At 50.5% G+C, this 16,700-nt stretch overlaps 1 protein-coding gene across 4 annotated transcripts in view; it reads right to left on the reverse strand.

Moving 5' to 3' along the window:
• Positions 1-9,502: 9,502 nt before the first annotated feature.
• pard3aa (par-3 family cell polarity regulator alpha, a) overlaps positions 9,503-16,700 on the reverse strand; it is a 208,249-nt gene continuing 201,051 nt past the window's right edge. For 3 of the 4 annotated variants that reach the window (XM_072713767.1, XM_072713759.1, XM_072713757.1), the window contains 2 exons: positions 13,958-14,085; positions 9,503-11,205 (listed from right to left, as the gene is read on the reverse strand). In XM_072713767.1, the coding sequence (XP_072569868.1) occupies positions 10,782-11,205; positions 13,958-14,085 (552 nt within the window). In that variant the 3' untranslated portion in view covers positions 9,503-10,781. The remainder of the gene's footprint in view (positions 11,206-13,957; positions 14,086-16,700) is intronic. The other variant, XM_072713762.1, reaches the window with a different exon arrangement.

The following is a 16,700-nucleotide window of genomic DNA, read 5'->3' on the forward strand; positions in this document are numbered from 1 at the left end:
CTCTCACTCGGACGGAAGGTTTAATAGTCCCAGCCGCCTGGGAGGTCATATTCACTCTCATAACTCGTGACCGCAGGTGTGGGGGGGGGGGTTCACACCTTCATAAAGTCGGTAACTGTTAAGGGACTCTGGCACAGCACTCATAAGCGTGCCCAGGCTTTCTGTAGGTTCCCGGCCCGTTTGGGCCGCGAGCCGGGAAGATGGGCGTGAGGCTTTATGAGACAGATGGCTGCAAGCAATTAGGCAGTTTCACCCCCCCTGACATTAGCAGACACAGTTGGCTGATGTGACTTATACCGTTTGCTCTTACACAGATACCCGGGCTGTCAAAGTTAACGCCTTAGTGTGTTAGTGTTAATCTTAAAGCCATAAGTCATTTTTTGTTTGATCGCATTAACTTTGATTGTGCAAATTTTGATTAACACATTAGTGTAACTTACATTTGGCACATAGTTACTTCTCTCTCTACCCTCATTATGACATCTCTTTGGGGTAACTATCACCCCCTGAAGGCCCTTCTAGATGATGCACCCCCCCCCCACACACACACACTGCATCGCCCCCCCCAGCCTGCTTATCTCCGAAGGGCAGCCACTGTAAAACCTCAGCAGCTCCAGCCAGCAACACCAAGGCAGGACAGAAGCTGGATCACTGGCAGGTATCGGCGCCCAGCTCCTCCCACCCTCCCCCAGCTAATCCTACCCCCATGGGGTGGGGGGTGGGGGGGAAGCAGGAGAACTGTCTGATCAGGTTCAACTAATCCCCCCCTCAGGCCCAGAGCTACTGATGGAGGAGAGTAATTGAGAAAAGCACGCACCCACCCACACTGTACCCCTGCGTAACTTCAGTCATAGGGATTCTCCCCCAGGGCAAAGGGTGACACAAGTCGGGTCCCTTTGCTTCCAGCTGGCATATTTATGCGACTGTCACCATCGTCACCATCACGGGAATAAACCGAATCCGTAACTCATAAACAGTGCTTGACTGAAATATGATTTTCGCATTTCTTAAAGGGACAGACACACACATATCCGTCAGAGTGAAATACAGCTGGTAGACACTGTGGAAAAGCCAGAAGACAGACAGCATTAGCAGAAAGTCACCCAGGCATTCTCCGGGGGCTGGTATGTCAGCGTTTGTCATCCGGGGCAAAGGTGATTGCTGAGTTAGTCATCTGGCCAAAACAATCTCTCTCTTTTATAGTCTCTCTATTGTTCATCCATCCATCTTGTAATTGCTTATGCAGTGCAGGGTCGTGGGGAAGCCCAGGCTACAAGGCAGGGGGTCACCCTGGAGGGGGGTGGCAATCGCTAGCAGGACACATAGACACACACAATCACACTCCATGGGCCATTTAGAGATAATGGTTCTCCTGACTGTATGTCTTTGGAATGAGGTAACATGCAAACTCCTCAAATGCAGAGATGAGGGGGATTTAAACCCCCAACCCTGGGGGGTGATGACAGCACCCCCCATGAAAATAAACAAGAATGTCATTACATCTGGGTTATTTTTCAGGAAACAGACAAAGCCCTTACCTCAGTAGCTGTAAAACAAGTATAAAAAATAAATAAAATTATGGCTCGTGTTACGACAAGATAGATGGTTGGCGATTAACATCACAGTAAACAGCATGCTGATATTACCGCGTTTACAACAAGCGGCGAAAAACAACACAGCGTTCTGAATGTGCGTCCTGGCCTCAGAGCTGCGTTACACGCCCGCCAGTCCTGTATCCATTACAGCCTCCCGCCCTCCCAGTTGCTGCTCGTAGTTTAGTACGAGAAAGCGAGGGGACGTCACCTGTACGGGCTGGGAAGATCTCGCAGTATTATGATTAATAAAACGACAGGAGGGAACTGGAGTATCAGTCATACCATCCGCACCTTATTCTCAGAGGATATCAGAGGGAAGACTCAATTTCTGACACTGTCATCCAATAATACTCCCCCCCCCAATGCTTATAGTGGCCCCCCAGCCTCCCACCTCTAATTAGATAACATCTCAGCTGTTTTTACAGCCCTATTTTCCCATTTTAATATGTGTCGTAATATGTGCACCAGCGTTTCCGAAGCAGCCGTAGATGCTAATTCCATTCGAGCATTAGCGCATACTACTAGGTACGTAATTATATTTTTGTCCAATTAAAAGTGCTTGCCAGGATATAAAACCTGATAACTGAAGGAACAGCCATTCCTACAGGACCTCCTGGCTGGATTCCCTGCTAGGTTATGACAAGTTCTATGGGACATGTGGAAAGACGCAGAGCACCTCCCACCAGACACCTCCTTAATTCTCATTGGTTCAGCCCAGCCAGTGATTGACAGCACGTCATCAGTGCCCCACCCCATGGCTATTTTTCTCAGTTCATTGTGTTTCACAGCAATAGGACTTTAGGTTAAGACATCTGGTTCAGCAAAAGGCCACTTCAGAGTCTTGCTGCTATTTAAAATATATGAACAACAATAAACATCTTATTGCAGAATTAGGCTAAAGAACATTGGTAATTATAACAATATGCTCAAAAAAGCTACTATGGGTTGTTTCTCAATTCAGGCCTTCTGGAAGAATATATATTTTTTTACATGGATTTTCAAAACCATTTACACTTCAGAGACTTCCTGTAATTGCTGGCCCTTCTCCCGCTAATTTGTTATTTTCACCAAAATGGAGGGAGCGTGCAATTTGCTCCTGACAAATGCTCGCTGAATGGGGCCACCGTATCTCATCTGTGCGCTGCACGGACGCTGCTCACTCACATGCACTTTCATATTGGCGTCTCTTTTAGCCGGGAATCGGATGTGCGTGCATAACGTCCGTTTGCGGAAAAGCGTCATGGTAACAGGGTAAAAGCGTGATGGTAACAAGTGTGATGGTAACATTATGTACATTGTTTTGTCATTTGTGTTGTTTATAATGGTATATCGATTGTACAACACTTCGGGTTCAACCCCTATTGTTTAAAAGTCTTCTATAAATAAATAAACATACACTTTATGGCCCAAAGTATGTGGAGACACTGAATAATTAGTGGAACGGCCTATATAAGCCACACCTATTGCTGACAGAGGTGTATAATTAAGCACAGTCACCAATCTCCTGCAAAATTAGCAGCAGAGAAGGTTGTTGTACAGGAGAGGTTAGTGACTTTCCACTTGGCACCAACATAGGATGCCATCTTTCCAGCTAGTCCTATCACCACATTTTTGTCCTAGTAGAGCTGCTCTGATCAACCACAAGTGAGGTGACTGTGAAGGTCATAATGTCTGGGAGCAAGTTCAGCTGGGAAGTGGTCGGTCACACAATCTCACAGAAATCAATACCTGATAGGCAGCAAATCCCACCAGCAATGTTCCAGAATGTAATGGAAATCCTTCTCAGAAGAGTTGGGATAAGGAGGAGTAAAGAGGTGGAGGGTGAACCGGCTTGGTTTCAGAATGAGATGTTGGACAATGTGGTTCACATACTTTTGGTTGTAGAGTGCATGTAATGTGCAGGCGCTGAGTGAGAATATCACAGCAAAATGTGATAAAAATTTCTCACTGTTTCTTCTGCCCTCAATGCAGTTACTCCGATTATGCAGGCTGAATTTATCTCCGACCATACAAATTCATAGACGAAATATGTAGCACTGGAGATTGCGAATGCTAGTGTAGTGAATACTGACCGACCGCAGGAACGAGGCAGACTACGGAAGGGTGATGCCTGACGTTCAGACATCGTGCTGCCGTTTCCACGACCAAAGTTCTTCTACAGTGTACGATACCAACTGGTCAAGAGCTGGTTGTAGGTCCAGGCGGTCCTTAAATTGGTAGGTCTTTAAGTGAGGATTGTCTGTATACTGTATATGCAGACCCAGGAAATGATAATGGTCCCGTTTGTGTACCCAACGTCTAGCTTCACATTTCCAGACCTCACCTGCGGAATCTAGCTCTCTCTGACAGCTTGCATGCAATAGATCTGCATGTGGCACAGATATTACTGGGTGACCCCCCCTAGGCCCACTCCCCAGGGACTGAAGACACTGCCCTGAGGGTCAGCAATTTCATTTGGAGGTGTTCAGGCCTTTTCCATTGCAGAGAGCTGGGTCAGAGGTCTCCCACAGCTACAGCTTTGAATTCCATATGGCCTGGTTTTAGGAGAGTGCCGGTATTGTGTGAGGTTTAGTCCCCCATGGTGAACAATGCTGCCACAATTCAAACACAAAGTACAGTGACAGCAGATCTGAATAACCAGCATGCACTGGGGGGTACACTCTGCTTCCTGTTACTCAACAGATGGCTTATCAATATTCTGACAAAATAAAGCAGTGATTCACCTGAAATGATGTGTGATTGTCTCTGCCGAGGGCTGGTGTGCGGTTCAGTGGGTTAGGATGCCTAGTCTGTGATTGGGAAAGCATTGGTTTAAATGCCAGCAGACTGATTTCACCCTTGGGCCTCTGAGCAAAGCCCCATTACTGTGGCAGGGACTGGCTGACCCAACTCAAAAAAACAAAACAAAAAAACTTTGTCACTTTGGGTAAAAATATTTAAGTTAATGTACTGACAGAAATTCCACAGTCGTTGATCAGCAGAAAGGTCCCCAGAATATCACACTCCTCAGTAACAGGTTCCACCTTCGGAAGACAGGGAATGCTGTTTGGGCATATAGCCAGGATGCAGAGCTAGACATAGGTGATGTTTTTCAGGCACAAGGCGTAATATGTAATATTTAGGTCAGAAACCTGTTTTATCCCGTCTGAATCGGTTCCCAGCCTTCCCAAACTCCTTCTCAATGTCGCCCTGCAGACCCCCCCGAGGGATTTTATGTGGTTTTCTTCAAAAATGCCCCCCACTGCATCACTCTTGTGAGAAGCACCTGCTGTTAACAATTGCACATACATCTAACCCCCCCCCACCCCACACCTAAGCCATGACAGTCCTGGGCTCTTTGAGTGGCTAAGGGCCTCTGAGTTTTCCCACACAAGTGCCCCCCAGTTCCACCTGCCCCTGCAGCTCCGCAGGACGGCCGGCCAGCTTCTGCGTTTCCCGGAAGGTGTGGTCTTCCTCCTTAACGATCACCTTCATTGAGCTCCAGGGGACACCAGCCTCTCTTAGAGCGCCTCACTCTTTACAGGGGGCTCTCTGCATGAAATGCTACTTTCAGCGTGCGAGGAGACAACTGAGGTGGTGGGGGGAGCTGGGAATGCTCCCCACAGGCACTGCAGCGAGTCAGGCTGCAATGGGTCGCGGGGAGTCGCCGGCCCATCTCTGCAAACCCAGAGGGATCCACCGGCTGTCGGGGCCATGATTTACGTCTCCGTTGCCTAGGCGAGCATCATGCGCGTCTCTTTGATAGAAACACGTGTCGCAAGGCCGCGGCCGTGAGACGATGGTGTGTATTTCGCCACGCGCGCCGGATGCAGCGCCATTCCATGTTTACGGATGTTTAATGAGCTGCCAGTAAATAATTATCATTGGAGGGGTGGTGGGGGGGGGGCACATGATGATGCTGAGATTTACTGTGACAGCCTTTCCTTGTGGAATAAACACTGTCTATGAAACTCAAGCAGCAGAGAAGCGTGTGCGTGCTCCCCAACAGAAACATGCACTTACGAGCTCAGCCAATATCTATCATTTGCAGGGACCCCATACATATCGCTCGGCCATAATTGTTTTGTGTCATAATACTTTCTAAAGGTGGACCCCCCCTCCCCCTCCACTTGAAGCAGGGCAGGATGAAAACATTGTGGTCAGCCCCAGCTGAAGCCCAGGTTGCTGCATCAACATTTAGTACATCTTGTTCAGGCAACAAAGGAGAACTTAATGGAGCAGAAAATTCGTCCATCCTGCCCCTTAAATGGTCTCTCGTGCAAGTCAACCCTTTAACCTCGGGACAGGCGAGTCATTTTCGGGATGTTGTGTCCCTGAATAGGTCATCAAAGATAAATAAAATAAAATACATCCCTGAACTCATTCCCATTCTTCTGACGCCCCTTCGAGATCATCTGATTTCTGTGCTGGCAAAGGAAACAGGACCGGAAAGGCAGGAAGCTGAATGGTCACCTCATTCAGGACCCCCGCTGATTGCTAGAGAAAGACACACAGATGGACGACTCAGCGGAGGTCATCGGCTCAAGCCGTCCTTCCCCGTTGTTTGTGTGTTTTTTCCTGCACTTTCATTCTGATGGTGCATCGTTTGGAGATCATCTCAAAGACACCAAAACTCGCAGTCGGCTTTTTTTTAGGAGGACAAGACGCCACAGCTACCCCAGAAGACCGTAACAGATAAGCTGCATGAAGGCATGTTGACTCAGAGCTGCCGACGGTGAAGATTAGCTTTTATTTTACCTTTGCTGTTCAAGTCTACAAAGCTCCTAAATTTTTAGAAATGTTTAATTTCTTTAAGTAGGCACCCCCCCCCCCCCCCAAACCAACTTACCCCGGAGTGATTTAATGAGCTGCCTTGGAACATCACCTCAGCCCCGACGATACCAGATGGGCTCCTTGTCGATTTCCTAAGTGCCTGTTCCTCACCACAGGTGTCGGGGTCGTCACACACACCCCAGCCCGCTACCCTCACCGTAATTAAATACCCACCCCCCCCTTTTTAGAATCTTCCATTACCTCAGTCTATTTGGCATGCCGTTTGATTCCTCGTCCTTTCGTCTGGAAGCTCTCTTTGATCGACGTCAATGTGCACGTCCTGGGTGGTACGATGCTTCTACTCAAAACGCTCCAGTGAGCACGCAGAGATCAGGCGACGTCTGAGAAGATGGCCGGGAGTCCGTACGCCACACACCGGGGACTTCGACGGCAAAACGCTCCTCAGTCCCCCCTAATCACTTGTAACGATTCTGGTAAACAGGACCCAAGGAATTATGGGATTTGTGCTATGCGGGATACATTATAGCTGGTTGATGGACAGCCCAGCATGTTCGGAAAAGCTCCTGTCCTCTTGGAAAAATTGTAAAAATTAAACATTTTGAACAATCAGGTCAACAGCATGAAACACATTTGTACACATCCACTGTGGTGGCTCTTGGGCTCCCTGGGGCGAAGATGACACCAGAAACCTCTCTAATTGATAAAAGCACATCTTAAATGTCACTGGCATTAAACAGGGGAATTAGAGAAAGTCCTCACTAAACATCTTTTGCGAATATACTGTGATCGCCCTGAATCTAAGGATCAGATTATTATTCCCAGATCAATTATTTGCATATATTTGCATATATATTTTCATATTTGCATGTGCGGTTTGCTGTTTAGGTATAAACTCAAAGAGTATGTTTCCATTTCAAAGGTTTTGTGATCTGGATAATTTCTTATGCAAATGTTAGAATACCATTTCATCTTTTTTAGTATTTCCTAACGTCAAGGAATCCTGAAACACAATGAACAGATTCTGTAGGTGAACCTCCTCCCTTACTCAGGAAGTCATATTAATGCTCTAAAAAGTCACTTTATTCTTGAGCACATCTACATATTCCCCCTTAGCGCAGGTCGGATGCCCTGCTCAGCTGGCATGCAGACAGATTCTCTGCTTACAGTCTATTTATCAGATGTTTTCACCCAAAGTGACAAACATATTTTGAGGAAGGAGGGTCAGTCAGGCCCTGGAGGTTAAGGGCCATGCTCAGGGGCCCCAGAGTGACATGGTCCTGTTGGGCCGTGCTCAGGGGCCCCACAGTGACATGGTCCTGCTGGGCCGTGCCCAGGGGCCCCAGAGTGACATGGTCCTGCTGGGCCGTGCTCAGCGGCCCCAGAGTGACATGGTCCTGCTGGGCCGTGCTCAGGGGCCGCAGAGTGACATGGTCCTGCTGGGCCTGGGATTTAAACCAGCGACTTTCTGATCACAGGCCCGTCACAAGCTTCCCCCCCTCCCCCCCAGCACCCCGGGAGTGTCCCTGCCTGAATGCCTGCTTGTTCATCTGTATAGGATATCCAGACCCATTCTGCCGATACTTGTCTTTTTCAGGGACTAGTCCTGGAATTTCAATGTGCATGACAGGAATACCGGGAAAGCCGCACCCCCATGAGAACCTCATGGGAAACAAACATTACTGTCCACCCAGGGAGCTGTACCAGGCCGGGGGTGGGGGGGGGAGCACGGTCGGGAACCCTGACACGCTGGCAAAACCTGAAGCCCTGATAAATGCTTAAAGAAATCGAGGTCTGGGCTGTGTTTGTTTATTTCGGGAAACTCACGCCGCTAACCCCAGTCCTTGGAGAAAACTGCCCTTTTCTGTGTCGGTCCAAGGGGAATCCACCACGCTGCCAGATGTGTGTGTATGGGGGGGGGGGGGGGGCTCTCTTCCTTTCCCTGAGATTAATGACTGTTTGGGTCCATTTGGCAGGAGGGGCTTCCTCCACGAAATTCCAGGGGGGATGATCACCACATCAGCAAAGGGTGTGGAGCGGGGCGGAGCCTGACAGGAACCAGGTATCCCACACCCCCACGCTGACGATAGGCTGGCTGGAGATACCAGCACAGCCAAACAAGCAAGCCCAGACTCCATGGTGACCTGCTCCAGCCAACCAGAAGCTCCGAGAGCGAAGAAAACCTTGAGAAAACTGCTTTAGTGTGAGTGAGGCAAGGGCAGCCAGGGGCCAGGGATGGCTTTATGATCGCCATGGCAACTATAGCCGAAGAACCTACACCGATGGAAGATGTAGGATGACAAGAAGATGCCAAGCGGCAGCGGGCTCCCCGCATAGGTGTCATCCTGGGGACCGGGGTGTACACGAGGTCCTGCAAGCCACCCAAGCAACTCATGCGGACTCGTTAGTCTGCCAAACAAGCTAAAGGTGTCCCCCACAGCCTGGGGGGCCAAAAGCAAAACTGGAGGCCAGGGGGAGACTGATCACCAATAAGAGCGTTAAACCAAAGGAGTCCTGGGGGCTCAGTCCAGTCGGTGTTATTAACACAGAGGACAGACTTGGCACACAGGAAGTAATCAGCATCACACAGGAAGGGGGGGGGTGGAAAGGACACCGGGCAGGGGACTCAGGACCAAGTGCCTCTAAAAGAGGGCAGCGCTGATGAGACGCCTGTATGGGGCAGATCTTCCGTAACATGATGGGGGAGGGGGGGGCTAATGCTCCCCAGACCCGCACTCTTACAATCCTGCCCGCACGTCCTGCCGAACCTCACAGAACCCAGCAGCAGCCCTGGCCTTGAACCCGGCTCCCTCGAGGCAGCTTCTACGGTCCTCTGAGGTGTTTATTCCTGCCCTTGTCTTTGACTACTCAATTCTGGCAAGAACACCACAGCTTTGGGTCAAGCAGAACACCATCAGAAATCACAGAGAGGATATTTACATTTTATTGGGGGGGGGATCAGGTGTTATGCAGTTATTGTGTATTTCAATGTCTGTGTGTGCAAGTGCTGTGTGTCTGACACACACTCATTTTGGCTAAAACCTTAGCATTCTGCATTATGATGTCACATTTATGCATAAGACTGAATTTACCTTAATGACTGTCTGACAGCATGAAAAATAAAAAAATGACTGGAATCAGGATGAGACAAGTTTTCCTTTTAATAAGAATTTGACATGTACAGAAAAAATGGCTTCCTGCCGTTCTTGATACATCATGAAAAACAAAGTCTTATAAACCAATTGCACTGCTTACATTAGTGATTCGCTTTAGACACCACGAGTACCGAAAGAAAAAAGGCCATGAGAAATAAAGGCTGATACTCAGGAAGAAAGTCTGCTGATCCCACGCAGGCAAATCCTCTGGAAAGACACAAAGCCCAGCGAGAGCGGCGAGCAGCAGCCGTCTGAGGGGCGAGGACCCGCGGTACCGGGGGGAGACGCAGACTGCCTGCTCATCTCAGGCACTTATTAAGCAGTCTGACATTCAGGGCTGGAGAGATGGAGGCGCCAGCAGACTCACCTCTCAGGGGGAAAACCAAGGGGGGGGGGGGGTGATTCTCAGCAAATCAGCAGGCAGGTCGATATCCCCTTCCCTGCGTTACTCCATCCTGGTGCTGGGATGGTCTCCGTGGGGGTCCCGCATCCTCCCAGTAAAACCAGTGAAATATCCAGCAAAGGCAGCAGCTGTGTTTGGCCAGCAGGGACACCCCCAGAGCCAGGCGTGCTGGGGGGAGCACATCAGGCAACTGCTAACCACCCCCCCCCCCCCATCCCGCCCCCCCAGTGGAGGCGACACACAGAGCTGAATTTTTCATGAGGAACAATAATTAATAACCCAACATGACCCCATTTACGAAGAGCCGGTCTCTCTTGGGCGAGGGGGGGGGGGGATACCTTTAAATCTCTTAGGGTGTGGAGGGAAGAGGATGGGAGGGGGGTCCACGGGGATGGACTGTGGTGGGAGGAATACGGATAACATCCTCCCTGTTCTCGAGGAAGAGGAGGGATACATATCACACCCCCCATTCGTGAGGAAGAGGAGGGATATGTATCAGACCCCCCATTCCCGAGGAAGGGATGCACTGTCACGGTCGCGGCCCCCAAATACACAGGTCTTGCTCCACTGACTTTTATAATGGTTTAACATCTCTTTAAAAACTCACACTCACTGGCTTGGCCTGGGTGTGCAGGGGGGGGGGCGCCATGTGACTGTCAGACACGAAGACCAAGGCACTGATGGAGGGAGAGGCGTGTAGGAAGAGGTTCATTAGATGCTGCAGGGAGGGGGGAGGGGTTTATAAAACCACGAGGATTCAATGTTTTCGATAAAAAAATAAGAGTTCAAAGCTGAGTGCCCTCAAATTCCCACCCCCCCCCCCTTCCCCCACGATATTGCTGAAGTGCAGTGCCCCCCTCAGGAATAAAAGGGCCGTCCCTTCTCCATGGCCTGTAACCTGTTCAGCTTGGCCACCTGTGTCGGGGAGGGGGGCACATCCTGCCTGTAGGGCCCTTTGGAGGTGGTGGGGCCAGAGTCCACGGGGGCCGTGTAGGGCTGGCAGTCGGTGGGGGCGGGGGTGGGCTCTGGCAGGAGGGGAGGCTGCTTGGCCTTGGCTTCCTGCTCTCGCCGTCGCTTTTCTTGCCGCAGCAGCTCCTGCGTCTCCAGCAGCACACGCGCATTGAAGCCCCCCCCTCTGCCCCCGGCATGCCCGTTGTGCGCCCCTTGGTAGCTGAAGTACTGTGGGTTGTCCTTGGTCGTCTGGAAGCCGCCACCACCCCCGGTGGGGAACGCAGTGTCCCACGAATCCTGAGACATGGAGCCTGTGTTCTTACGAGAATGCCTGCAAGGAGAGAGAGGACAGGACGTGGGCAGAGGCAGACATGCATACGCACAGCGCCAGACAGACACACAGACAGACAGACAGACAGATACACACTCACTCATTTCTCCCTTCTGGACACAGACAGACGCATTTCAGTCAGGGACAGTAATGGCCACCCTCACTGTGAGCGTATTTTAATTATCCAGTGTGTTGAAAAACCCTGACAGGCCTGACTGCCGTCACACCAAATTAAAAAGCCCCCCCCCAAAACCATCACCCTCTGAAAGCCACCCCACCCCCCCTAAAAGCCATCACACCCTGAAAGCATCACCAGTGTGACGTACGAGCCCATGGCAGGAGTCATTATTTCAGCACATCAGACCTTCAGGAACTGGGGGGGTCTGTTCACTGACTGAGCAGGCGCCTTGGATAGGGTTTCTAACCCCCCCCCCCCCACCCCCACCCAGACGAGGACACAGACTCACATGGTAGAATCATAAATTTTCCTCTGCACAGACTCCCCTCATGCAAGATTGATGCGCCGGTGAAAGGAAACACAGCAAAGCAGAGCGGTTGCCACATGGTGCAGTCAAGGTGTGATGCAGCTGCCATACAGTGCAGTCACTGTGTAATGCAGTTGCCACGCAATGCGGTCACTGTGTGATGTGATCGCCATGCAGTGTGGTTGCCATGCAATGCAGTCACCATGCAGTGTGGTTGTCATGAGGTGTGGGTCGCCGTGCACTGTGGTCGCTGTGCGGGCAATCACTGTGTGATGTGGTCCCCATGCCGTATGGTTGCCGTGTGATGCGGTCGCCATGTGGTGCATTCATTGTGTGATGCGGTTGCCATGCAGTGTAGTCGCATGCAGTGCGCTCACTGCTTTATGCAATTGCTGTGGCGACCTCCGCGGGCATAGGAAAAGGTCACAGCATGTGATTCCTCTAATGGGCTGCTAATACCAACGAACCAGGAGACTGGAAAGCCAGTCCAAGTTCAGTCCAGTAATAGACTGGTGTAGCGGAGATCAGCCTCTAAGCTTCCATAGACTAGCAAACAGAGTTCACATGCAGTTTCACACAGATAAGAGCATGTGGGTGTGAAGCCTCCTCCATCCACCGGGGGCAGTCTTCTAACTTGTCCGTCCCCCACGGCCCAGACAGTCACATGCAGGTGCTCCGAAGAAACTTAGAGCCCCTTAAGGGCACAGCGAGCCCTTAGCCCCTACATCCTCATCCTTAAAACGAAACTGAGAATCCCACGAATAAAAACACCACGTCATGGAAGTGAGAAGCACATCAATCTGCTCTTTAATTCTTGGGATATTTCCATCCATCTATTTTCTGTATTCGCTTGTCCTATTCTGGGTCGCAGAGGGATGTTTCCTTACCTTTTTATTTTTAAAGCCAAGATTAATAATTACATGGAGGCTGACTTAAAGTTAATTAAAACCAACGTTACTTCACAACGGACACAGCTTAAATTAAGAATGACTGCACATGACGATTAAAGTCAGGAAGTTGGTGTGGGGAGATCTTCAGCCTTAGTGACTACGCTTACCTCCCGACACAGATGGTGAAGATGATATTATCCGAAAGACGACTCGCACATCCTGTGTCTAGGATCTCTGAGAAAAAACACTGGCAGGCTGCATCGGGGATCGACACGAGGGCCCCATTGCACGGGAGAGCACGTGTGAAGGGCAGGATTCGCACGAGGGCCTCTGTCATCGCTCCTCTAGTGCTGTCGGGGCTTTTCAACACGCATAGCACCCCCACCAGGAATAGCTTGTCTATTGGGACAAGATGAAGCTGGGAAGGGTTGGTCTACAGCAGTGTGTCCAATTGGACCAGACGGATTCCTTTGTTCATGCATTCAAAATGCAGAGCAGATCTCTTCCAGGGGAGAAATTAATGTGACATCCTGGCTCTTTCTTGTCATGCGACGTGTCTAACATTTACATTTTATTTATTTAGCAGATGCTTTTATCTAAAAGCGATGTTTTTGAAGAAAACAGTCAGACAATCCCTGGAGTAATTGGGGTTTAAGGGCCTCACTCAGGGACATGAGGGTGAAAACACTCTGCTGACCCTGGGATTTCAACTGGTGACCTTCCAGTCAAAGGCACAGTGACTTAACCTGCTGAACCGCACATCACTAAGTGTCTAGTCGGAGGGGGGGGGGGGGTTCACGGTGGTCCTCATTCATTAACATGAGCAAAATCCATTCACCCGCCCACGCCACATAGTCACCAAACCTAGAACTGTATCACAGACGGCAAAAATAAACAAACAGGCTTGAGTCTGGCAGTGGTAGCGCACGGCGTGCTGGGGACCTCGCGATCCCAGACAGGCTGCGCTGACATTTCCAACAAAAGAGGAGAGCAGATGTTCGCGGGATGTCACGCTGCAGCGGCGGGGGAGGCACGCGCCGTCGTCCCGGAGACACTGACATTTTTACGCCGGTGATTTTCGAGATGTTGCAGGAATTTTAATCCAGAACTTTTCCCCAGCTGAAGCGATGCCGAACAGGCGAAGCGGAACCTGACACAAACCGCCGGAGAGACCGAGCGAGAGGCGACCGGGGGCTGTTTCCAGGGGGGGCCGTGACCCTCCCCATGGGTCATGGACTTCACCCGGACTCACTTGAAACTCCCAGTGGGCAACCAGCCCATATTACCAACTGCTAACACCCATCGAAGCAAGCGAGATCACACAAATAAGACTTCCACAAAGCTCTGATGCTGAAGGAGCAGGTTCTAGGGCCTTACCTGGGCAGTGAGCTGTACTGTCTCTGGGCCTGCTGGAAGGACTCCTCATCGTCCTGCCGCTGCCGCTGCATCTGCACCTCCAGAGACACGGAGTGCCGGCCAGTGGGTGCAAAGGGGTCAGCAGCGGGCTGCAACAGAGCCGTACCCTAGTAACTCGCCACAAGGGACAGGCCTCCAACCCAGGCTCCCGGGATGGAGGAGGGGGGCCGGCACCGCTGGGGGAGGGGAGGCTTGCGGGGGGGGGGGGGGGGGGTTAGTGCTGGTTAGTTAAGCAGGCAGGTTTGTAGCTCTCACCCAAACGGGTGGGCGAGCTTTAGTGTGGCAAAGCATGCGAAACATGCCCAACGTGCAATGCATGCACAATAGCCGGATTAAACGGGCAAATCTGAACATGTGCGCAAATGGTGCGTACACGTTACCATGGAAACAATGCAATGCGTGTTCACAAAGGCTATTCAACCCCATCCCCTCGCATCTTAACATGTACCTACTTATTACTTATATTAAAATCCCCATAACCGTGTGAGTGACAGCTTACACTGAGGGATCCAGCCTCGATTCAAGTCAACCCCTCCCAATACAGGGGCGTTTTACAAACCCCACAGTCCCAGGTTGAACCAAATTACTTTGCCGTCACTGGATAGTAGGGATGTAATGATATACTCAACTCACAATTCGATACGATTCACGATTCTGAGTTCACGATACGATTTTCTCACTATTCTTTAGCAGAATGAGCTGCAGACAAATTTATTCAAAAATATTCCTTTATCTTTCTAAACTGTGCAAAACCTGTCCTCTTTTTTAACAGTGCAACTGAAATTGAATAAAATACTGTTTTAAAAAATCCCAATGTTTGTACGCAGTTTTTGTCTTGTCTGTGCTTTTCTCGCCGTTTTCATTTGTGACCGGAAAGCTAAAATGCTGCCACACCATCGATTTAAGTTCGGAAGGTGCGTCCATCCATCCATTTTCTGAATCCGCTTAATCCCAACTGGGGTCGTGGGGGGAGCCTATCACGGGAACAAGGGACGCAGACGGGAACCAACCCCAGGCAGTCGCCTACACACCACAGGGCGCACACACTCACACAACCACAGGGCCAATTTAGACTCAATCACTCTATCCTACACGCTTTTAGACCGTGGGAGGAAACCAGAGCCCCCGGCGAAAACGGGGAGAGCGTGCGAACTCCACACAGAAAGGACCCGGGACCGAAGCCAGGACCTTCTTGCTGTGAGTCAGCAGCGCTAACCACTGCGCCACCCGGCAGTCCGTCCTCAATTTCAAATTCGCTCGCCATCTCGTGTTTGGTCAAAACCAAAAACTGACGTCCGACATCGACGTGAATATGCAGTGATATCTGACGTCGAACTCACATCGTGAAATCAAATGTAATATTATACCAGTTTTTCTGTTAAAGTACTGTGAAGTACTCCTAAAGTAGCGATTCATTTTCCACATCAGCCGCTTTAAATCGTCATACATTTACATCGATTTTTAACGTTACATGCCTACTGGATAGTGAAGTTGGAAATGCACCCCCCACCCCAAGGTACGAAAAGCACTGCTTCTCCATGTCACGCTTACTAACACCAACCCCAGGGGTCACCGAGTCTCCACCCACTGGGATCCACCTGTTCAGAAACCTTGGCTTCACCCCCAGAATATGCGAATATAAAGACGGGGAAACTGTGGAAACAGACGGGGTCAGGGGCAGGAGGCTGTAATAATCAGTGATAATGGAGCGGTCTGAACCCAAACCCCCCCCCCCCGAACCGAAAAAGGGGTCAGAGTCACCCTAACAACTGGATCGCTAGGTTTGCAAGCCGGCTGTATCCCCCCTCCATGGGAAATTACTTCCAGAGAGGCTTTTCACTTTGTAAAAACACTCATATGGAGCTAATTTCCTTTTGCCTGGTCAGGCTGGGGGTGCAGGTGCCGGCAGGGAATGGGAGGGGCCACCTACCTGGGCCTCTGGAGTGGACTGGGGGTGCTATCTATAGCGTCATATAGTAACAGGGGGCAAAAACAAGATGCCAAGCATGTAGAAATGCAAGTGGGACCCTCTCTGCAAGCCCAAAGAAACACACTTTATCTTATCTGGGACATAAAGACATAAAACGCATGTTCAGTGCAGGAAGAGAGAGCCGGCAGTGTTTTTCAGGGTCACGACCCTCAGTATCCTCCACGTGTCCGTGACGACCTCCCCGTTAGACGCCAGTCCTGTAACTCAGACATGGCCGAACTTCAGCCCGGGGCAGACCATCCTGGCTACACGGTGGGGACGACCCCCATCCCAGGGACTTCTGGCTGCCTTCCAGGTTCAGTCCAGACAAATGAAAGTTCAGATGGCAAAAGCGACGTTAGGAACTCGACTGACAAGCAGAAATTCTCATATTTATATTTCTGCATCCGCACACACCAAGAGGGAAAATGTTCATTTGTCAAGCAGCCGGCACAAGCTCCTGACGGATATGCAGTTTGAGGAATATAACCGACGGTGCAGAGGCGAGGCCGCCTCACCGGCACGAGGCACAAACCGCGCTCTCGAAATAAACCCGCCTCTCCGTCGCTTATTTCAGCCCTGGAGACGGGAATCATAGAGAGTCAGCGCTTGTTGTCTTCGGATGAAGGAAATTCTTATTTGAAAAATCAAACCCCCCCCCCCACCTTGGCCCACCCACCAATTTCTCCATGGGAAAAACCCGGAATGCAGAACATTGGAAGGAGTGGATCGTGG

Source organism: Paramormyrops kingsleyae, chromosome 1 (genome assembly GCF_048594095.1).
Source record: "Paramormyrops kingsleyae isolate MSU_618 chromosome 1, PKINGS_0.4, whole genome shotgun sequence".
Lineage (NCBI taxonomy): Eukaryota > Metazoa > Chordata > Actinopteri > Osteoglossiformes > Mormyridae > Paramormyrops > Paramormyrops kingsleyae.